This window comes from Chenopodium quinoa, unplaced genomic scaffold (genome assembly GCF_001683475.1).
Source record: "Chenopodium quinoa cultivar QQ74 unplaced genomic scaffold, ASM168347v1, whole genome shotgun sequence".
NCBI lineage: Eukaryota > Viridiplantae > Streptophyta > Magnoliopsida > Caryophyllales > Amaranthaceae > Chenopodium > Chenopodium quinoa.
The window spans coordinates 3,250,624-3,274,614 of NW_018744718.1; the positions used below are offsets into that span (position 1 = coordinate 3,250,624).

Here is a 23,991-nt window from a genome sequence, read left to right on the forward strand (position 1 = left end):
CTATCCCCCTCGTTAACGTCTCATACAATACAAAATAATACTCCTGACATTAATTTGATTTTTGTGAGTAAAAAAATTTACTCCATTTGCTTATAAATAATTAAATACTTGCAATAATACATATCAATGTTTAAAATTTAACCATAAATACTTGCAATAATATTATTATAGTAAGTCCCTATTATAAAATAAAATCAACAAAGTAACTTTTTTTTTTTTTTGAAGGGGGGCGATTAAAGTTCATTAATAATAAGCCATACGGCACTTACATAAGAAATCGTAATCGAACAATACAAAGACAAAAGAACCAATTACAAGTTCGAAATAAAGGAAACTACAATTGTACGCGCAAAATGACTTTCTGAAATACCCTTGGCTCATATAACGTTGTCCTATGCACCCTCTTGCAAGGGGGTCTGGCAATATGTTGTACTTTCTGACGAGAACCTTCATTGGCTCAGAATCCTGTACTCCTCGACCTGAAATCAAAATTGGTGTCGTACACTTCACCATTGACAAGACAATCTCCGATTTAAACACGGATATCGGCATGGAAGCATAACCCTTTAGCCCAAACCAACAGAAGATCAAATCAAAGCCCCATAGCCAACAAACCCCGGCTCAAATCCTGCACCAGAAGATCGGTACACCGATCTGCACACCCCATAGCACACCAACACACCACACAAAAAGAAAAAAATAACAAACCCAAATAACACACAAAGACGGAAACAGAAAACCCAAACACTACACACACCACTAATAGAAAAAACAGGAAGAAACTTAAAAACAAGAACTACGAACGGAACCCTAACAACCCACCCTGCCGCCACTCCGAGCACAACCACCAAAGCTCCGAGGTTCACCAACCCAACCCACATGCCGCCTAACAGTAAAACCCGGACCGCCAATACCCGCCCGAGAAACCCAAACCCCACACACCCCTGAACCGCAACAACGACTGCTGGAGACACCAGACTAAGAACGACCCTACGCGAGGGACTCAGAGGGAGATAACTCATCCTCCCTGTTCTCGAACACAACGTCGCGACGACGAACAAAACGGAGGGGCCTAGACACGGCGGGGAAGCGGAGACGAAAACCGGCGGCAAGCCGGCAGCAAGGCCGGTGAGGAACTGACGCGGCCGAAGAGGGGAGGCGGTGCACGTTGCAAGGCCGAAAATACAAAAAACAAAAACGAAAACAAAAACGAGAAAGGAAAAAAACAACCTAAGGGAGTATATCGGAGGCTCGCCGACGCCGTGGCATGGGCGGTGAGCCGCACGCCCGTCGGCGAGCCTCATGGCCGGAGCAGTTTTTGGGAAAGCGGTAGGGTTTGGGAGAGAGTGAGCCAATATTATAATCAACAAAGTAACTCCCATAACACTAATTGGGTGATCCCTATAATACTGGTCAAGTAATCCCTAGAAAAAATCCATTAATTATGGAGTAATTAAATTAAGGATTTGTTCTCTTCCTATTATTTTTAGTTCAGTTCTTAATTTTCTTTCTCTCATAAAATATTCAGTTCGCTTTAACTCTAATAAGTTCAGTTTAGCTCAGCTTAGTCAATCAAAATAGACCTCTAAGGGCTTGTTCTCATTGACTGAACTCAGTTGAACTGAATTGAACTAAACTGAGATGAACTGAAGTGAAATGAATATTTTATAAGAAAAGAAAATTAGAAGCTGAACTGAGATGAGCTGAACTGAACAGAACTAAACTGAATTTCAACGTAAGAGAACGGACCCTAAATTTAGATAAAATAATTTGGTACAAAAAGAGAGAAACAAAGCACGACGTAAAATATTGAATGGAAAGGTTCGCCAACTCAGCGTCCTTACTAATTATGTAGTTAAAAGTCAAGCTTCATTTAGACCATTTCATTACTACAAATTTTCATCTCCTCTCTTTCTTTCTCCTCAAAGTTCCATTTCAAGAGTATTGAAAAAATGGGGGACAAAAGAGCGACTCCGACGGCAGTGAAGCAGCTATCGCGATGGATTCGAAGCCGATCAGTGAGACAGCTAGTAACAATGGCGTCAATTGCAGCATTCATATTCCTTGTTTTACTCAAAGTTTTCGTCAAAAATTATACTTATTTCTATGTTGCTGCTCAACTTGCTCACTCTATTGGTATTTTGGTCTTAATTTACAAACTCACCATCACCAAAACTTGTTCTGGTAATTTCCTCTTTTCCTTTCATCGTTGCTATTAACTGATTTTTAGCTACAATTATTTGAGGGTTTCGAGGTAATCTCCTTGTTTTTGAAACATATCAATCATGAATTTGTGATTAGCTGATTATATATCTTCGAAAATTTATTCATTCATTTCGATTGTGTATTGTTATTTTCAATTTAAATACGAAATTGCTACTTGATAATTGTATACTTGTATGAAATTATTACCTGATAAACCTTTCTATGGTTACCAAGAGATTTACTTGAAATATCTGGATTTTCCTCAACAACTAAAAATGTTACTAAATCTTCTTTCATAAAAATAAAAAAAATAAAAAAAAAGTTAATTATTTTTATTATACTCTTCCTGGTTAGACGGTGATTAAATTTTAATAAGACTATAAGAGTTTGTATAAATTATTATTCTACTAAATATTGGTAATTGACTAATTGGGATAAGATATGTCATAATGCGACAATGTCCTCAGAGTGAAATTATGGTTCACATGTCAATATCATACTATAAGTTGTAACACTTGTAAGTTGTAACATAAAAAATCAACAATTGGTGGCCAAGATTGATGCGCTAGTGTCAACGAGTACCTCGTGAAACACCTTGTTTTTTTAAGTAATATGAGTATGAATTTCGCTGTTATACAAGTACGGAGTATTATTTTACAACCGTAAGGTGTACTGGGCATTAGGCGACAATTTTATTAGAATGAATTGAACTTACTCGAACTTATTTGATGTTATAATTAGTTTGATAGAATGCACCTTAGTCTAACCATGATTATGCTCGAATTTGGAACGATTAAGAGGAATAGCCTAGGCGATTTGGTGTTTAAAGATACAGAGTATAATTTCGATGACTATTTTTTTCAATCATGAAAATTGACATGAACTATGTGGAGGAAATATCTACACATTCTATAAAGGTTTAGTGGTTATTCCTATTTCTACTAGGAAGCATTGACATATGATGTTCTATGTTTATTTAATCTAATGATTTTGTGACAAAAGGTGTTCCATTGGTTTAGTCTACTAATCATACAATTATATATGCTTTCTCCTAGTAATATGTGTGTGTGTGTATATTCTTGATGGTCTGTACAGGTTTGTCATTGAAGACTCAGGAGCTAACGGCAGTATTCTTAACCATGAGAATCGCGTGCCATTTTATGCTCGTACGTGATATTTATGTTGTACTTGATTGTCTAACACTTGTATCTACTCTCTGGGTGATCTATATGATACGATATAAGTTGAAGCAAACCTACTTGGAAGAGCTTGACAATATGCCTTTGTATTACGTGGTATGTGATTTTGTTACTTGTTTCACTTTTCTCAATTCTTTCTCTATCTAATCATCATCAACAATTCAACATGTACTATACATTACCACTATACTTTTAAGTACTCTGAGTTACAATGTTATTAAAAACTGATGAAAATTGATGCAGATTTCATAATCTCAATAAGAATGTGTAAATAAGTGAGCATCATTCAAAGGCAACTTATGCAATACTTCAACAAAAATATTCATTAGTATTATAATACTTGAACCATAACTACTCATTATGTAACAGCTTATCATATTTTCGTTGATTCAAAACTATTTATGTTATATACAGCTGGTGCCTTCTGCTGTCGTTGCATTGATAGGCCATCCTGGATTTGGAGTGAACTTTAGCTTCAGATTCTTCTATATGTATTCCAAGACAATTGAAGCCGTTTCAGTGCTCCCTCAGTTGCGCTTAATACAAAATGCTAAGGTACTGTTAGATTAACTTCGATACATTACAAAATGTGTCATCTTTATTACATTAAGATCATGTCAGATTGTAAAACTATAAAAATTTGGAACTTCCTTGATATTTGGTGAGAGTGAGCCAGGTTGTTTAGTTGAGTCGTCTCATGTCTCGTATAGGATTTAGGCTAGTCTAGTCTAGTCTATTTCTGGTTTTGCTTGCAAACTGGTTGCACTCATCACACCTAGGTGCACATGCTCCGATGTGGTAACATTATTAGCTAGAAGAGTGGTCAACCTATTTATGTCTATCTTTGAACAATCTCCACATCACCACAGAGCACACTCTCCCACTGCCCCACACTGCCACACGTACCTGGTACATCGCATAACCTTCAGAGCTCAATTTCAGTAAACCAGTGATACCCCTCCAAACTTCATGCATCCTTGTTCAAATTCTATCAAAAGATAGAACCTATCTTTACTCTGTCTAATGTTGTCTTTGCCATATAATTTATCTACTTGCACTTGCTAATTTATGTATTGATTCCACTAATGCATTATTAACTTTTCATCTTTGTGTTGCAGATGGTTGAACCATTCACTGCCCACTATGTCTTTGCCCTAGGTGTTGCAAGATTCTTTACATGTGCAAATTGGTTGATCATGGTGAGGATATAGCAAACATTACACTGTCTTAAACTCTTAATCAAGTGCCATTCTCTCATAAAAAATTTACAATTACATGTTAAACCTTGTCTAAGATCTCTCGAATAACCACCCACCTTTTCTACTACATACAGCTTTTTGACAGCAGAGGAGCAATACTGATGCAAATCGGGCGAGGACATTTGTATTTACTAGTAGCTCTTCTTGCTGAAATTGTTCAAACTTTCATCTTGGCAGATTTCTGTTATTACTACATCAAGAGGTACATCAATTTTTGAAAGTTCATATTTGTCCCTTGTTACCAAAATAACAGTATATCCAACTGTATACAATTTATCTATTTAGTAGTTAAAATCATACTAATTATAGCGAAAAGCTGATCTTTCTATATACTGTACTAAATCTATGAAAAATCCTCTTTTAACTGTGTAAACTACTTGAGACATACTTTCCTAGCTATATGCAAATATGTCCCCCCCCCCCCCCCTTTCCTCATCTGCTTTCCCTTTCTTTGGTAAAAAATGCGAAATCTAACAAGAAAATGGCTTTGACAGTGTAATGGAGGGACAGAACATTATGAGACTACCCTCAATGGTATGAGCTGCAGCAACTTGTGCTATCGGAAGGCTGCAACGATAAACTCTCTTCATGAAGATGATCGAGTTTCTGCCCAAAGGGGAGAGTAAGATTTTACTCCCATGTTCGCCTTTCATGTGATAGCAATGTATCAATAGAAAAATAAAGACTTGTATGCTCTCAGTCTCAGATTTTATTTTATTTTATTTATTTTTACTGTGAAAAATAAGGATTTGCTCTGTCGGCTATCAGAAATAAGGAAGTGAGCATCCAATTTGTGTAATTCATACCACATTAGCTTATGTAAACTGTGAAGTAGAATAGTTAGTGAAGTTGGGTTGGTCATTGGAACTTAAGAAGGTTCAACCTGAACTGAAAGTAGCTGTTGTATTGTTGTATACTTCATGCTAGAAATGAAAAGGTGCAATTACTGTTTTACTGACTTTTTCTCCAAGGATTACACTTTACATGATATTCATGTTCATGTTAGTATGTTACTCTCCCTTTCATTTGTATCCATGAGAAAGGGTGCCAATTTTCTTTTAGAGAGAAACTCTTCACCAAGCTTGGTGATTGAATCGTATATTTCAAGAATTTTCTTCCAAAACTACCCTTCTCGAGTCCTCCCACAAAAAAAGTGTTCAACTCTAAATGACACGTAGGCCTGGGCCGTGTTTCCCAAATTGGCTCACACATCTGTCACATGGGCTTAATAATGGTCAGCCCGGCATGAATAAAATAGACACCAACGCTCTGGCTGCCCCAGAGAACCAAGCCCACCAACATGACCCAATACCAAAACTTGGGTTAACATGGCTTATGAAGTCAACCTCACCTCATTATAATCTATATTTATGTAGTGGTTAACATGGCTTATGGTTGTTCTCTATTATTAAGTCAACCAATAAATCCCATTTCTCTCCCTCTATTTTTCTTTCATTCTGATCAAATTATTACTACCAAAGAATCATAGAAGTGAGATTAATGAGTCACAAGAGGGGGGCAACTCCGACGGTGGGGAGGCAAGTGGCAAGATGGGTTCGTGGTCGAACGATGAGACAGCAAGTAAGCATGGGCACAATTGCAGCATTGGCGTTGTTGGTGTTGTTGAAAATGTTTATGAAAGGAGAAACACATTTGTTTGTTGCTTCTCGAACATCTCATGCTGTTGGCATTTTACTTTTACTTTACAAGCTCACTATCACCAAAACTTGTTCCGGTAATGTACTTCCTTTTTCTTTTCTTTTTCCTCCACTAGAAAAGTTTATAATCTTTATATTATATGATTTCCTCTTTTAATTTGCTGGTAAGTTGTGTTATTTATTGGTTGTTATGTTAGTTGCTTGTTGAATGCATTGCAAGAATTGATTGTAATTTGGTATGTAATCATTTGATAAATCAAGCTAAAGGTGTTGCTATCGTGATCTTTATATGAATGAACCAATTTTATTAAACTACGAAAATGTTGATTGTTCAAGGATTGATTCTTGTTGATTGTTTAAGAAATAATTACTACAACACTGTTAAAACATACAAAGTAACTCTTTGATCTTTCCCTTGTCTTTCCCCATCACTCCTTATGTCATTATTTTTCTACCATATTGATTATAGACCGAGGCCACAAGCTATATGAGCCATCTAAGTACAAAGTAATAAGTATGTGTGCAATAATCGTTGATGATGATGATTTTCACAGGTCTATCAATGAAGACTCAAGAGCTTACAGTGATATTCTTGATCATGAAAATTATGTGCTACTTTACACTCTTGTCCAAAATACACGTTTTACTTGATTCTATAAGTCTTGCATCTACTTTGTGGGTGATTTATATGATGCGATACAAGTTACAGAACACCTACATGCAAGAGCTTGACACCATGCCTTTGTACTATGTGGTATGAAATTTTGTTTCATGCATCTTGCATTTGTATATCATAGCATAAATAATAATATGTATATTTGGTGTTTACAGTTGGTGCCTTGTGCCGTTGTTGCATTAATAGGCCATCCTGGATGGCAATCCGACATTGTCACCGGATTTTTCTACATGTATTTTACAACAATTGAAGCTGTTTCAGTGCTCCCTCAGCTTCTCTTAATACAAAAGGCCAAGGTATCATATATTCATTAGTTGCAGCTTTATTACCTTGCAACAAGTTTGTATACCCTTTATCAGCCCTGAAAGTCAATCTCAGCACAAGCTCATTTCAGTAGTGACATGAAAATTTGGATAGTCCTATTTGTTATAACGATGCAGTAAGAGTCACATAAGTCATGAGTTGAGTTTACTCGAATGTTAGTTGTTCAGAATCAAGTCTTTAAATATTATAGCCAATTACTTGATGAATGAAGCCCATTTAAGCTTGAATATAAGTAGATAAACAGTTCAGCCTGAATTCGAATTTTTATACACTTCTTACGCAGTAGTGCAGTACAGGCATACTGATGCAGGCACAATTGTGTATCAGTAGTATTTGCTGTTTCTTACTTTCTTGTATTTCAATTTTTTTGTGTCGCTTTTTCAGACTTTCAGTTAGTTCATCCTAGCCGAGTAATTCTGAAATTTTCACATGCATCCAGTAAAGAATTGTACATGATTGTGAATCCTGATTTCTCTTTTGTAATTTCTTTTGTAATGCAGCTGGTTGAACCATTTACTGCTCACTATGTCTTTGCCTTGGGTGTTGCCAGATTCTTCTCATGCGCGAATTGGATATCTTCGGTTAGGATACAGCTTGCCTACATTTTCTGTTAACCTTTCAATTCTTTGATTGATAACCCTGTTTATTTTGTAACTGCAAACAGCTCATTAATACCAAAGGAGGATTATTAACGCAAATAGGGCAGGGACATCTTTATTTATTAGTGATTCTTCTCTCAGAAGTGGTTCAAACTTTTATCTTGGCAGACTTTTGTTACTACTATGTCAAAAGGTATACCAACTAAACTCCTAAACACTCTTATATTCATCCCTTCATACGAAATAATACTCCGTACTAAATATCTCCAACTGTATTAATTTGTCGCATTACTGGTTCAATTAAGTGTCTGTGACGACTGTTATTTCTTGATAAAGTTGGTCTATTAATCTGATATAATGCATTTGTGTTATTCAATTCTTCGGTCAAATACATAAACTAAAAAAGAAATTTGGTTTTACAGTGTGATGGAAGGACAGCGAACGATGAGGCTACCCTCAATGGTCTGATGATGGGATTTATATGGAATTGCTAATGTAAACTTTGTCATGGATGTGGATAAAGTTTTCTAAGCTCTTAGCTTTGGTCCATACATTCTGTGTTATTGACAGCACGAAATGTATGTTTTTGGCCTCTGTTTGACAGTATAGAAGAATAGGCACCTAATTTGTGTAAATTATTTTATACGAGCAATGTCTCTGTTATACAATTGAGTGTGCCTTATGTACTTGAAGTAAGTAAACCCGAGATTATACAGAACTACTCGTATTTCTGAACACAGTGAATATCTAATTAATGTAACAACTATTTTCGATGGATATATAAATCCTCAATAATAAATGAAAGTCACATCTAAAAAAGTCACTATCAAATTCATTAATTAATAAATAACAATGGAAAACAAAAAAATGTCATCCTCAACTTTGAAGCTAGGCAGACCCACACCAACAATTCACATTCACTATATAATTGTAGTGACCCTTAACTCTCCCTTATTAATTCTTTCTTATACTTTTTTTTGAACAAAACTTTGGCAAATTCTAGTTGTTAACTCTAAGCAACAATGGGTGACAAAAACGCAACACCGGTGGCTGTGAAGAGGATAGGCAGATGGGTTCGAAGCCCATCGGTGCGAGAGCAAGTGACCATGGGAGTGGTTGCTGCATTTGTGTTGCTTGTTTTGATCAAAGTTTTTGTTAAAAGCCAAACTTATTTGTTTGTTGCAACTCAAGTTGCTCATTCTGCTGGTATCTTACTCTTAATTTACAAGCTCACTATCACAAAGACTTGTTCTGGTACGTAATCTTTCTTTAATTTACCACTTTTTATGTTGATACGCCTCATTTGGTTTGCAAGTGTCCTTTAGGCATCATAGCTAATGTCATAGGCTGTGCCACATGATAGTCGGGACGACACGGCTAGTCGGCTACTGTGCAGTAGCCGTACCGTGCCCGCTCCTGAGTCACTAACTCACTACAAGGGTTGCTAATATATACAGGTAAATAATATCATGAAAACAGAACATATAAAATATAACATTGTGTCAAGATTAAGAACGTGTAATATGATTATTAGTCATTACTTATTGCAATTAATTAGAACTTATCTGTTGTAGCTTTTTTAATACTGTACATAAGCACTTGTATACTTTTTGTGCACAATGTTTATTATGCACTTCTTAAAGAAAAAATAATCAGGGAATTGAAGAAGATGAAAATTACAGTACTTAAAGTTATTTCTTTTCTAATTCCTCCCTATGTTTATTAATTGGATTATTCACTTTTCTGACCAAACTAATTTTAACCTTATTTTTTTTTTACTAATATATCATCAATTTAGTATGTCGGTAAATTCATAAAATATTATTATATAATTATGAATATGAAATTATTAATTATTTAAGCTGAATAGTAGAGACCATGAAAAAAAATGATGCAACAAATATCATATTTATTTTCTTTTAATTAATTGGTAGGGTTCTGATTTCTGAAGAAGATAAGGATCCAGATAAGACAAGTGAAGTTGTTATCGTTTATTTAATAAAAAATAATGGTAATGATAAATTGATAATCAAGATTTGGTCCCATCTCATTTGTCACGATGCATAGCAAACTAAACACTCGTGAAACACATGTTTAATTTGGTGGATAATATTTTGGGTCACGCACATACATGGTTATTATAAAAGGTTGTAGTTCCTGTCAAAAAAAGTTATACACCAAGTACTGTAAAATTTATACGAGAGTAGGGGATAACTCAAGTGGTTAAATCTTTCCTCCCGATATCAAGTAATCCTAAGATCGATTTTCACCCTGAATAAAGTAATGAGACTAATTTGTGCATAACTATAAAAAGGAAAAAAGTAACTAATATTTTTAGACACGGAAAAAGTAAGTTAATAATATTAATTACAGTTTCCCCGATTGCGGACTTGTGCTCCTAAATGGAGATTAGAGATGATAATTGATGAAAATAAACTAATCACCTTTCCTATCTCGCTCAAAATCAAAGACAGCCAAATAAACAATCAGATGATTTTTGTTCATCCAACAGACCAACATTTTAAAGATCTCTAACTAAACATCCATTCAAAGAGCTCTGTAACACAGATTATACCTTAATTTTCTAGTAGACTATACTAATGTATCCTTTCTCAATCTTCACAGGTCTATCATTGAAGACTCAGGAGCTTACAGCAATGTTCTTACTCATGAGAATCCTATGTTTTTTCGGGCTCTTCCGCGATATACATGTTGTTCTTGACTCCCTTACCCTTGTATGTACTCTATGGGTGATCTACATGATGCGTTATAAAGTAAAGAACACATACATGCAAGAACTTGACAGCATGCCTTTATATTATGTGGTAAGCAATATTTTTTTTCTTGTTCTGTTTTCAATCTTTTATTTTTCGCTTTTTTCATTTAGTTTGTTGCTTTACTTCATTTTTATTGCCTTGAACACACTTATCTTACTCATAAGATGATCATATAGTGATTTGACATGCTATATTTTCGATTGACAGTTAGTACCTTGCGCCATTGTTGCAATAATCGGGCATCCTGGATTGCGAGCTGGCATTATCTTGGGGTTTTTTTTCATGTACTATATTACTATTGAAGCTGTTTCAGTGCTCCCTCAACTTCAGTTACTACAAAAGGCTAAGGTACTGTAATTCCTGTTTTACTTTGCGAATACTTTACTAATCTCTCTTAAGCTATTTCAGTGCTCCCTCAACTTCAATTATATTCCATTCCATAGTACTTATTCTTGTTTTGTATTTTGATTGTACGATGTTTTAATCTTCTATGTTTTACAGAGTAATGATTACTTTTTACAAGTTCTTTCGCTTATTTGTTTATTGGTAGCCCTATATGATCTAACGCGTTCTTCTTATACCCTTCCATCTTCTGTTTCGCAGATGATTGAGCCATTTACTGCTCACTATGTATTTGCATTAGGTGTTGCAAGGTTCTTCTCATGTGCAAATTGGATAAATATGGTGAGGATACAAGTCTTATACTCCGTAGAATACATTTACTGTTACAAATGGTGTAGTATATCATTTAATTTGTTCATACATACCACCCTCAAGGCCTCAATGCATACCTTAGAAATTCCCAAGGAGTGAAAATTTTGAATTGTATGGTTCATGTCCAATTGAAATTTGTGTAAGATTATTCAACGAAACTTATATAGCCTTATATCGTGCAATTGCATACAGCTTATTGGCAGTAGGGGAGAACTCCTGACAAAAATTGGGCAAGCACAACTTTATATACTGGTGGCTCTTATCGCAGAGGTGGTGCAAACATTCATTTTGGCTGACTTTTGTTACTACTACGTCAAGAGGTACATTAGCTTCATTCTAAATTTTACGTATGCTTTTTACGTTATTGACAGTGTATAAAATATATGGCAGAGTATAAAAGAGTTGATGACCAATTAAGGTTTATTCCTAGGCCAAGGGACATAGAATATAAAGATTTGATTTGAATGTTACAAGTTGATTCAACATAGAAAATTACATTTACATAGGCTGATGTCTGATTGACAACATCTACCATGTAGACACCATATAGCTATGTAAATTTATGGGTTTGTTCGACAAAAGTAGCTGTTATGTGTCGTAGTAGTTGCTCTTGTAGCTTGTCAGCATGATGTTTATAAGGCAATGGTTTTTGCAGTGTGATGGCAGGAGAGCGGATGATGAGGCTACCTTCACTGGTCTGAGTCTAGGGTCCGTTATCAGGGCAGATAATGCTGGGAGCTGCAACCATAAACTTTGTTCTTGTAAATGCTCAAGTTTGTTTGCTGCCTCAATGTACACCCCTAAATAAACAATAAGGAATAAGACTTGTATGTATGATTTGAGTCTCAGTTCCTTCATCAATCAAAAACTCAAAAGTGAGCAAATCTATGTAAAATACAGTACTAACCTTGCAAACATTCAAGTGTGTTGGTTGAAGTAAAACTCAGAGGAAAAGGGTGATATTGCTTGAAAAAAAACAGTTTTGGGCTAATACATACGAGGTTCATTTGGGCTTTGGTGCCTAAACGCTCAAATATACCTAAAATTTTGGGCTAGGACTGGCCCAATTACTGCTAAAAATTCAGGTCTAAAACAAATTAAAGTCAAGAGTGATTAGCTCTAGATTGCTATTTTCCATTGCACTATTATCGTCTCCCACCCTTTTATACCACCCACTTTTATACTACTACCTCCATTTAATAATAATCGATTTTTTTTTTTACTTTTTTTTTTTTATATATATATTCGTGTACACACCTCAATAGATTATTACTCCCTCTATCCTATAATATAGTTCTTATTTGTGTTTTTTCATGGTATTTACGAAATAGGAGGGGCAAGTAGATGAAGTACGTTAATAAAAGTGAAAGTACAATTATAGATAAAAGTTAGAGAGAAAAACTGGAAAAAAAAATACAAAACATGTGCAAAATCAAAGGAAAATTAAAAAGTTATGAAAAAAGTTTTTAAAAAAGTAAGAGCATAATAATCTTTATATATTATTTAAAAAAAATAATAATAAATAACATTTTAGATCTCCAAAATAGAGTAACAAAAACAATATTATGGGACGAATAAAGTACTACTTCCGTTACATATTATTCGCAACAATTAGACATTTTTTTCCTCTACTATATTCGTCCCATAATATTTTGTACGTCCATAGGTCCCATCAAAAATCAAAACCTATCAACTTGGGAATAACAAACATGTGTCATCTTATGACTTACTCAGTATGTCACGTATATTAACGTAGTCCACTTCCAACATCATACTCATTACTCAGTAGTCAGTTGTCCTCACCACAACAAAGAAAAATCACACTAAGCTTAAATAAGCTCTAGTGTTTCACTTAACCAAATCAACTAATTTTCCAAAAAGTACACCAACTTTGATCACTCTTTCTCTCCTAAACCACCGGAATAAGTAGTATGGGGGATAAAAGAGCGGCGACACTAACACCGACGGCGGTGAAGCGAGTAGGAAGATGGGTTCGAAGCCGATCGGTAAGGGAGCAAGTCACCATGGGAGTGATAGCAGCAATTATGTTGCTGGTTTTGTTCAAGGTTTTTGTCAAAGGACAAAATAACTTGTTTATTATTACTCAAATAGTCAAATTGCTCATTCAGCTGGTCTTTTAGTTTTGATTTACAAGTTATCTATCACCAAAACTTGTTCAGGTACTTCCTTTTTCCTTTTTTTTTTTTTTTTTTTTTTTTTTTTTTAATTGCACCAACTTTTGCCTAATTTTTCTTTTTTAATTAATTGTTCCTCGTGTTTGGAATCTTTATTGATATACTCTTTCGATAAGTGTATAAGAACGAATTAATATATATGCTCGTCTTGTATCAAATTTTGTTTGATTCGTGTCAATGTCTATTTTCAAAATAACTAATTTGAACTTGTTTTCATTAAACATAAATTATATATGAGGGTTTTTGGATCCAAAAAAATAAATATTAAACAAATAGAAAATATATGGTAATAATTTATTATAATTAAGGGTTGCGATACTAGAATTTTTACTTCAGAGATCATTATGTTAACTTTTAAGACATTGAGTTGTGACTTGTGAGTCATTGTTTTGGCTTATCAACTTTATCTAGTAGCTGTTGAAAAGTAGAAAGTTTACATCTTTATTTATAACTAGCCTTCTGGTCAGTGCAATGCACGGATTGTTCATAGAAAATTGCATGAGATGAGTGAGGAAATACCAATAAATAATTATGAGTGTAATATGTAACTAAAAACATAATTAAAGAAATAAATATTTTGGGACTTTAATTTGAAATGAGACTTAATAGAAAGAAGATCGAGTGACTAAAATCAAAGAGAGAAAATAAAAAGTTTGAATTAAAAAGGGGAGATGAAGATGAAGTATTTAATGAAAGAGTGAAGAAAAATTGTATAATAAAAAATAAAAAAAAAGGTAAAATGACATGTAGCACGTTAGGTTGAAGAATAAAATAGGGAAGTGTAATAGAATGATGATATATGTATTTTTTGGTTTGCTTTTTTAAATACTAAGTATAGATAGATTATAATGTTAATTACAGCATTGTGTTATAATTACCCCAGTTCAATAAACAGTAAATTTGGTAAATTGGTAGTTTTAAAAAAAAACAGTAAAATTGGTAAAAAATAGGTAAAGAGAATATAGTTAATTAGGTTTAAATGTTTTATACACGGTGATTTTTATGTTTTGACCGTCGAAGTCAAATGTGACCTATAATTTAGGGACTACGCCAGATAGAGGCATAGCAGAGTCTTGACCAAACCTTTAGTAAATTAGTAGAAATTCTCAGGATTTCTTCAAAATTAACAAGCAAAGACACATAAATGTGAATCAAATAATCTTTGTTCATCTACACTTTAAATAAATTTCTAACAAAAAGTGTATCTTTATCTTGTACAATTAGTGTCTTAATCATGCAGCTTTATATATATAACATAATCTTCTAATAATATATATTTATGAATTATATCCATAATGATCATCTTACAGGTCTATCATTGAAGACTCAGGAGCTAACCGCTATATTCTTAATCATGCGAATCATAGCTTATTTTGGTGTCTTACGCGATTTTCATGTTGTACTTGACTCACTAACCCTTGGATGTACACTATGGGTGATCTACATGATACGGTATAAGTTGAAGAGCACCTACTTGCAAGAGCTTGATAACATGCCCTTGTATTATGTGGTAAGCCAATTGTCGATTTCTTATTTAGGCCACTATTATACACCTTCTTGTTCTCTTCCTCTACTAACCTTAAGTATAGAACATATATAGCATGAAGGATAATGACAGATTTTGGTTACTGCTTGCAGTTGGTGCCTTGTGCCATTGTTGCATTGATCGGCCATCCTGGATGGCAAGTTCGCATTATCTCAAGATTCATGTTTGTATATCTTATGACAATTGAAGCTGTCTCGGTGCTGCCTCAGCTTCATTTAATACAAAACGCTAAGGTTAGTAGTACTTTTCCTAGTTTTGATACTTTGTAAATATGTTCTATAATGTTTCTGTCTCTTAAACAAGCTCATTTCATATGTTGGATGAAAACCATAAAATTTCTTTTTTTTGTTTTAGTAAGAGTGTGAATTAGGACTTGGAATGTTAATGATAGTGAGTTGAGTTGAATCATGTACTGATCATAATTGAGCTGTACATTTCTAGCAAAGCATGTTTGAGTATGTAGGTAAACAAATTGGCCACAAGTTGAATAGTATTGAACTCAAAAGATCGAAAGTATGATGATCTACTTGCTGTCTATCATGCAAAAACTGGTCTCAAGTTGTGTCAATATTCGATTCTTGGCATGTAGCCTACGAATGTTAATATGAGTTTGATATATAGTTGAATCGTCAATGTTATTAAGAGTAATTGTATATGGTTTACAATCTAATCATATGAGAGTAAGTTTTTTGTCATATCATTTTGCTTAAGCGCATTATTAGTAGCATTCTCTAATTTCCATATTAACATCTTCAAAAATGTTGTGTTGCAGATGGTTGAACCATTTACTGCTCATTACGTCTTTGCTTTGGGTGTTGCAAGATTTTTCTCATGCGCAAATTGGATATTTATGGTCAGCATACACCCATTCAATCATACATTCTACTGTTTAAGTGTTCTATTTAATAGCCTACCTTTTCATGAGATTACTATGGCATTTATATTGTTGTTCATATTCATACTAATATAAGGAGTGCAGACATTGAAATCTATGATTGGCAGAATACTTAAATAACTTGATGCTCTCGAATATAAATCCTATTTTTTGTTCCCCTGGCGCGTATGTTACTTGCCTATTTAATTCAAACACTATCATGGATCCTGTCAAATCTACCATATAATCTTTTGTGAATTAGCACACAGGCTCCCCTGCCCCAAGCCCCAGCTCCGTAATGGGCAGGTATCTTGTTATTGCATTAAACTAATGTTGATTGTGTATATATGCTAACTTCTGATCATTTGGAATGTTTCGCATATTTCTCACCGCAATGAAATGCACACACAAGTAACTGACCTAAGACAGAAAATTATCAGTATCTGCTCTTCTGATCTGCTGAATCACTGTTTTAGGAAAATCACGGTAGCACATTGGTAACTTATTGATGAATGATTTCTAGTTTGCAGGATTAGTATGCTCTATAATATGTCGTATTGAAACTTGTCTACGGTTTTTTGACTGACCATATATGATGAAACTACGTACAGCTTATTGACAGCAAGGGAGAAATCCTGACACATATAGGAGATGGACACCTTTACATACTAGTGGCTCTTCTCTCAGAGATTGTTCAAACTTTCATCTTGGCTGACTTTTGTTACTACTACGTCAAGAGGTATACAAACTCCTCAATAATGCTTATATCCGTCAATCTGTTGTTGCAGTACTGCCTCTAACTCCCATCATTTGTCACGCTATTAGTTCAAATTACACTTGTCATAACTAATAAATGGATTTGCACTAAAAAAAATTTCCTTATTTCAAGTGTCATTTGTCATGCTGTTAGTTCAAATACACTTGCATTGTCATAACTGATTAATGGATTTGCACTGATTTATTTTCCTTATTCAAGTGTCATTTGTCACGCTGTTAGTTAAAATTACACTTTGTCATATCTGATCAAAGGATTTGCACTGATTTTTTTACCTGTTCATGGAATTTACGATACAGTGTAATGGAGGGACAGCGCATGATGAGACTACCTTCGCTAGTGTAAGATCAGGATATGCTGAGAGCTGCAGCAGTAAATATATGGAGATACATAAGTTTGTAAAACTCTTGCTTTCTGCCCCTTCCCCGGTCCCCTAACCAACAAAATGAAGAGGTAAAGCATAAGACTGTATTTCCCATATTCTCTGTGTATATGTGACAGCCAAGACATATTTGTATGCTCTCAGTCTCAGCTCTGTCTGGTAGACTTAAAGATTTCGAACTTTTTCAAAATCGTCAACAAAGAAGTCATCATCTGATTTCTGTTAACTATACTGGCAAGATTATGTACTCTCCTATAGAAAATGCCTACATTATGTATATCCTCCGCGGATGATCTTTAGCCTTGCATAAAAAAAAAACTACAACAAAAATCTACTGAAAGAGAAAAAAGTCGTTGTCTTCACTTCTATATGAGATTTTTTGTTATGATTTCCATTAGATGTCCTTAAGTGGGTGAAGTAGTCATCTCTTTCCTTTGGTTGCCACTTTGCCTTTGTGGTGGTAGAACCTTATTTCAACTGTGGTTGTGACCGTTGTGTATGTATATTTTTTGCTTGGGTGGGTTTTAGGTGTGTTTAGGTGTTTTTGGCTACTAAATTTATGCATTTAGATTTGTTAATTTGTACTTGAATGATGTAAAATTAGTTTTCTTTATTGTTTGTTACGATTCTCCCTATCTAGGAAATCAATTATTAACCTCTAGATTACGTGATTTGATACAGTTACCCACCTTTAGTACATGGATTCGACTCTACTTACTACGGGAGCATGTAACTAATTAATTATGTAAGAAAAGGAAAGAACTACTCTTTTTATGAGATTATCTTGATAATAAGATGAAGGATAGTTTAATTTCAACTCTTTATTAAATCAATGATAATTACTTTAAAGCCATAAAAGGATGACAATAACTTATCAAAATTCTATTGTTTATTACATGATGGACACATATATGAGTAATATATGACATAATAAAGTTATATGTCCATTGACAATGTTTTTTATGGAAAATTTGTCAATTACTACCGCAAGTTAATATCACTTTGTAAATTACTACCGCAAATTAAAAAAGTTGTGAATTACTATCGCAAAAAATTTTAAAATGTTGCGATTATTACCAAATCCCCATTAAACCCAACTATGACGTCATTATATCACTTTAACCCATGGTTAAAGCTCTTAATCATGGTCAAACATGGGTTAAAGCCCTTAACCAGGTTTTTTGGGGCTGGTTAAAGCCCTTAACCATGGTCAAACATGGATTAAAGGGATTACGTCATAGTTGGGTTTAATGGGGGTTTGGTAGTAATCGCAACATCTTAAAAAAATTTACGGTAGTAATTCACAACTTTTTTAACTTGCGGTAGTAATTTACAAAGTGGTATTAACTTGCGATAGTAATTGGTAAATTATCCTTTTCTTATTTATTTATGAGCATTATGATATTTTTGTCACTTGAAAGTCTTGAGCTACCAAAAACAAAAATATTGGTGTTACTTGAAAAAAGTCAGACTTAACACATTGTATTTTCATAGCTCAGTTAATACATTGACGTGTATCCTGCTCAAAGCTGTGATTTTCTTACATGACATATTTAATCAAGTAACATGACATACTTTCTAATAGTTGCTCAAGTACTCCCTAACTATATCTCTTGAGCATAACGATTTAGGAAATAAATGGTGGGATATGTGAAAATGTAAGATATAATTAGCAATTTATATCGTTCTTCGTTGAGGTGGGAAAAAATGGTGGGTCTTTGTTGAGTTAAGGTGAACTGAAATTGCATAACAAGGGAAAGATAGTATATATGTATGACATTATTAGATAAGCCTAATTTACCTTAAATAAAAAGTTTACTCAAGTGATGTACTAGTCTAAAGCTTGGTGTGTAACCTAACATTTCACTTTGTCCAATTACCCTATTTGAGATTTAATTCTGATCCGAAAATAATAATCTAAAGTCCCATAAATAACTAAATGAATATACTCCAAATTGATTACATCACACATACTAATACACTATTTAACAACTTTGTCCAATTACCCTATTTGAGATTTTGGTTAACTTTTAGCTTTTGGTTTTTCATCTTGGTCAAACAGCCAAAAAAAGTGTTTGGTAAATGTTTTTTTTTGCTGGCTAAAAAGTTAGTTTTTTCGCCAAAAATATAAAGTTAGTTTTAGGTCCTCTTTGGTGAAAAGCTTAAAGCTGAAAGCTAAAACTAATTGTGTTAGCTGATTTTGACTAGCTGATTGTATTAACTGATTTGACTAACTTATTTTGTTAGCTGATTGTATAAAAGTGTTTGGTAAATAGCTGGTTGTTTAAAGCTGATTGAATATGTGAAATGACTAATAAGCTAATTGTGGGGTAGGTAGTTCATATAGGATTTTAAAGCACATGAGGGTATAAGTGTCATTTCATCATAATAATTGAATAAGCTATTTGAAAAAGCTCCTTTTGTTTTTAGGAGCTTTTTATAAAAGAGCTTATTTTGTAAAAGAGCTTATTTAGTGGAATAAGCTTATTTATGTTAGCGTCAATAAGCTAATATTGGTCAAATAAGCTTATTTTGCTTAAATAAGCTGGTTACTAAACACAGCATTAAGCTTTTTAGTATTGGCTTTTGGCTTTTTACCATTAAAATTACTTTCCTCTTTTTACTTTTAATTAATAATTAATAAAGAAATTAATGGATTGAATTGAAATACATATGCATTAATGGATCCTTGTTGGTTTTAACAGGTCTATCATTGAAGACTCAAGAACTTACAGTGATATTCTTAATCATAAGAATTATAAGCCATTTTACGCTAGTACGCAATATAAATATTGTACTTGATACTATAACTCTTGGATCTACTATGTGGGTGATCTATATGATGCGTTATAAATTAAAGTACACCTACATGCAAGGCCTTGACAACTTCAGTTTGTATTATGTGGTAAGTAGATACAACTTATACAAATATTTAATTTGTTCTTAATTCAAATGCGCAATTTTTTTAATTATTAAAATTTATAATCCTTCCGTCTCATAAAAATTCCACCAAAAAATGACAATAATATAACAATTAAATGAGGCGAAAAGAGGAGTTAGAGAGTATGTACTTCTCTAATCGTATTATATTAGCTGAATAAAGTTGACTTTTGCACTAATAAAAAAAAAATATGTTATCGGTTATACAAAAATTATTCGTATTCATTTAGTCATTTTTGTATTATCATATTGCATCTATTTATTAAGATTTCTAAAAAGAAGTAAAAGATACGCATATGAATAATCAAGTATGTTACCGACAATAATAGTCAAAATGCTACAAAGGATATATGCAGTAGAGGTTCCAAATTAAATGAAGTTTTTTCAAGCGCGAAAGTGTAGAAAAGGATTTATCTATTTGGTTACAATTGATAATAACATGATCTACATGTTTGGTGGTGGCAGTTGGTGCCTTGTGCTGCTGTAGCGGTGATAGGCCATCCTGCATGGCAAATCAACTTTTTCAGGGAGCAATTTCAATTTGTGAGGAGATTCTTCTATGTGTATGGCTTGACAATTGAAGCCGTTTCTGTGCTCCCTCAGCTTCATTTGATACAAAAGGCCAAGGTTTGTACAATTATATAGCTAGCAAAAAAAAACACGAGAAGTTACATTTTCCTAGAACCAACAAAGCTCTACTTGTAAACCAAAAATGTAACTACGAGCATGAAAAATAAAAATTCCTAGAAAATATTACTTCATTTGTTTAATGGTCACGTAATCAAGCTCAATTCGAACTGATCGTTATTATTATTATTATTATTATTATTATTATTATTATTATTATTATTATATGGAGTTTTGCTAGTTTCCTAATTGGCTATATTATCATTAATGTAGATGATGATCAATTAGACATTTTTCCCTTATGTCTTTAAAATTTGTGTTGCAGATGGTTGAACCATTTACTGGCCATTATGTGTTTGCTTTGGGTGTGGCAAGATTCTTCTCTTTCGCTAATTGGATTATTATGGTCAGAATGCTATTCATCATCTTATTATATCTATTTTTACTTTGCTCCATCAATAACGTTATGTTATTTCTTCATTCTCTAAACCACCTTTTCAATTATCATGAGATTAATTAATATTTACATGTGATTAGTCATTTTGTTGCTGAATTGAATGGTTTAATTCGTTCTTTTGTGTACGAGAATTAAATGATTTTCTATACTCTTAAATGTTTTACTGTACTTAACTACTCCCTCAATCAGTCCCTTATCCGATAATAATAATCTAGTATCACATATTCACATGTATTATATGTATGTGTTACATTTTCTGTAAAAGATTTAGATTTTGATTGAATCTCTAAATAAAGCCATGTTGAAATAACAAAATCTGTATATTGAGAGGTTAGGAATCTTAGGATACAATAATAACAATTAATTTCAAACAAAAGGAGACCATTATATGACTTTATGAGTATACGTATGATGTATTGAAATTTGCGTGTCTATGATTACTTCATATTCGTTATATTAACCCGTATATGTTGCGGTTACCTACAGCTTACTGACACCAAGGGATCGCTCCTAACACAAATAGGGAGGGGACGTCTATATTTACTAGTGGCTCCTCTTGCTGAGCTAGTTCAAACTTTCATCTTGGCAGACTTTTGTTATTACTACGTCAAGAGGTACATATGTATAATACACATAGCTAAAATTGTTCAATCTTTTTACTTTGAACAAAATATAAAATCTAAAATCAACTTAATAATGATCATTTTACACTTTACAGTGTGATGGAGGGACGACGCTTGATGAGGCTACCTTCACTTGTCTCAGTTGTGTGATATTTGGATATGATGATGAGAGATGTACAGAGCATCAATATCATCCATTTATGTAAAGTACACCTAACATAAGCTGCTTAATTTGTGTGCTAAAAAAAAGTATTCTCATAAGCTTCTCTATATCATGGTCTCAATTTTATTTATTTATTTTTTTTTTACAAGAAGAACTAAAAAACAAAATAAGAAGTTAAAAAGAAAAATATATAACACGTCTTATTGTTGTGGCCAATCAAAGAGTCGGGTTAACCCAAGAACTTAACGAGGATCTTTCTAATTCTACACACAAAAAGCCGCAAAATAATAGACTGGATATCATGGTCTCAATATTATTTCGTATACTCGTATATTTTTATGAAGTACAGGGTGAACTTGTTAGGTAGAAACCGGTGTTTTTTTTTTTTAGTATATACATATTGAGATATGAAATTTTGAAAAGCTAAAATGTAGTACAAGATATTAGAAATGGTGACACAAATATAATTTCCCATGATTTCCTTAAATAAATTTTGAGAAGCATTTATAATTTATAATATATCTTATTAGATTCGTTTCAATATGTATATAATAAAAAATTAATTTATAATATTTTTATATAATATTATTAAAAATATTTATCTAAGTAAACGTGATAAAAGAAATGTCTTACTCTGCATCTAATTTAGAATGAAGGAAATAATAAACAATATTTGGCATTTATGCAACTTGCAAGTGCAACAAGGTGAATCAATTATAGATTTATACAGTTAATGTTAATTAAGATGGGTGGGTTCATAAGTTCATTCATCAACTTGGCATACTATCAACTTGTGCATTGAATCAATTGGTCATGTCACTATTACGGAGTACTCCGTTTGTACTTTAGAATGAGTAGACCATATGGAGAAAAATATCTTCTTCTTTTTTTCCCTATAAGTGCACTTTTTAGCACCCATTACACTAAGGGGCTGTTTGGTTCACAGAAGAGAATCGGAATGAAATGAACAACGTGAATGAAATGGAATGGAATGGCAAAGTGGAAAATTTGGAAGGTTGTTTGTTACAAAAAACCAGGGAATCATTCCCTCCACCACAGCACCACCACCACAGCGCAGCTCCGACCGCCGCCGAACCCTCACAGAACTCCGCCAACCGTCGCCGACCCATCCCCGACCGTCGACGACCGTCGCCGACCATCCAGCCCCCATCGCCGACCGTCGAACTCCCTCCCCGATGCTCCAGCCCCCCTCCCCGATGCTCGAACTCCCTCGCCGACAGTCGCGCCCCCCTCGCCGACGGTCGCTGACCCCTCGCCGACCCTCTAGCCCCCCTCGCCGACGGTCGCTGACCACCACCGACCACAGCACCACCTCGAACTCCCTCCCCGATGCTCCAGCCCCCCTCCCCAACGCTCGATCTCCCTCCTCCACCACAGCACCACATCGCCGACCACTCCCCGGTGCTCGCCGAGCCTCCCCGACCACTCCCCGGTGCTCGCCGACAGTCGCCGTCCGACCACCACCGACGTATATGGGTGTTAGTGTTAGGGTTAGGGTTAGGGTTAGGGTGGGTGGGGAATGGAATGGGAAAGTGGGGGGGTGGGGAATGGGGAAGAGGGGTTTTGGGGTATTTTGAAAAATGAAATGGGGGAATGATTGAGGGAAAAAGTGGCAAACAAACAGGTTGAAAGGGAATGATTCCCATTCCCTTTCCTGAAACCAGCGAACCAAACGCACCCTAAGTAGCTAGAAAGCCTCCCTTTGTCACCTTCATATTAAGTGACAAAACTGTAAATAAATAAAAAAAATCAGCATAATATTTTTATAAATATGGGTTCACAATTAATAAAAAGTTATTAATTTAATAATAAAGTATAAATATAACAAATTCAAATCAACTACGAGTATATACATAAATAAAATTCTGTGATGATTAAAATGTTGCAATTAAAAAAAGTAGGGATTATTATTATTATTATTATTATTATTATTATTATTTTTATTTTTTAAATAGGTAAGGAGAAAGGTCTTATTGG

At 34.0% G+C, this 23,991-nt stretch overlaps 4 protein-coding genes and 1 pseudogene across 4 annotated transcripts; all 5 read left to right on the plus strand.

The window, feature by feature from the left end:
• Nucleotides 1-1,858: 1,858 nt before the first annotated feature.
• On the plus strand, nucleotides 1,859-5,621 carry LOC110703431 (putative ER lumen protein-retaining receptor C28H8.4). The gene is made up of 6 exons (XM_021881241.1): nucleotides 1,859-2,184; nucleotides 3,301-3,500; nucleotides 3,819-3,959; nucleotides 4,523-4,603; nucleotides 4,738-4,865; nucleotides 5,158-5,621. The coding sequence occupies exons 1-6, from the start codon at nucleotides 1,953-1,955 to the stop codon at nucleotides 5,201-5,203; spliced, it is 828 nt and encodes a 275-aa protein (XP_021736933.1). The 5' UTR covers nucleotides 1,859-1,952; the 3' UTR covers nucleotides 5,204-5,621.
• Nucleotides 5,622-6,089: 468 nt separating this feature from the next.
• LOC110703432 (putative ER lumen protein-retaining receptor C28H8.4) lies at nucleotides 6,090-8,679 on the plus strand. Its single transcript, XM_021881242.1, has 6 exons — nucleotides 6,090-6,398; nucleotides 6,876-7,075; nucleotides 7,153-7,293; nucleotides 7,822-7,902; nucleotides 7,986-8,113; nucleotides 8,343-8,679. The coding sequence occupies exons 1-6, from the start codon at nucleotides 6,164-6,166 to the stop codon at nucleotides 8,386-8,388; spliced, it is 831 nt and encodes a 276-aa protein (XP_021736934.1). The 5' UTR covers nucleotides 6,090-6,163; the 3' UTR covers nucleotides 8,389-8,679.
• A 174-nt stretch (nucleotides 8,680-8,853) lies between these two features.
• LOC110703433 (putative ER lumen protein-retaining receptor C28H8.4) lies at nucleotides 8,854-12,548 on the plus strand. Its single transcript, XM_021881243.1, has 6 exons — nucleotides 8,854-9,174; nucleotides 10,546-10,745; nucleotides 10,905-11,045; nucleotides 11,301-11,381; nucleotides 11,604-11,731; nucleotides 12,067-12,548. The coding sequence occupies exons 1-6, from the start codon at nucleotides 8,943-8,945 to the stop codon at nucleotides 12,110-12,112; spliced, it is 828 nt and encodes a 275-aa protein (XP_021736935.1). The 5' UTR covers nucleotides 8,854-8,942; the 3' UTR covers nucleotides 12,113-12,548.
• Nucleotides 12,549-12,899: 351 nt separating this feature from the next.
• On the plus strand, nucleotides 12,900-17,901 carry LOC110703434 (annotated as a pseudogene).
• LOC110703137 (ER lumen protein-retaining receptor-like) lies at nucleotides 17,156-22,500 on the plus strand. The gene is made up of 7 exons (XM_021880886.1): nucleotides 17,156-17,195; nucleotides 17,328-17,417; nucleotides 19,889-20,088; nucleotides 20,589-20,750; nucleotides 21,076-21,156; nucleotides 21,694-21,821; nucleotides 21,926-22,500. Exons 1-7 carry the CDS (start codon nucleotides 17,156-17,158, stop codon nucleotides 21,978-21,980), a joined length of 756 nt encoding a protein of 251 aa, XP_021736578.1. The 3' UTR covers nucleotides 21,981-22,500.
• The last annotated feature ends 1,491 nt before the right edge of the window (nucleotides 22,501-23,991 follow it).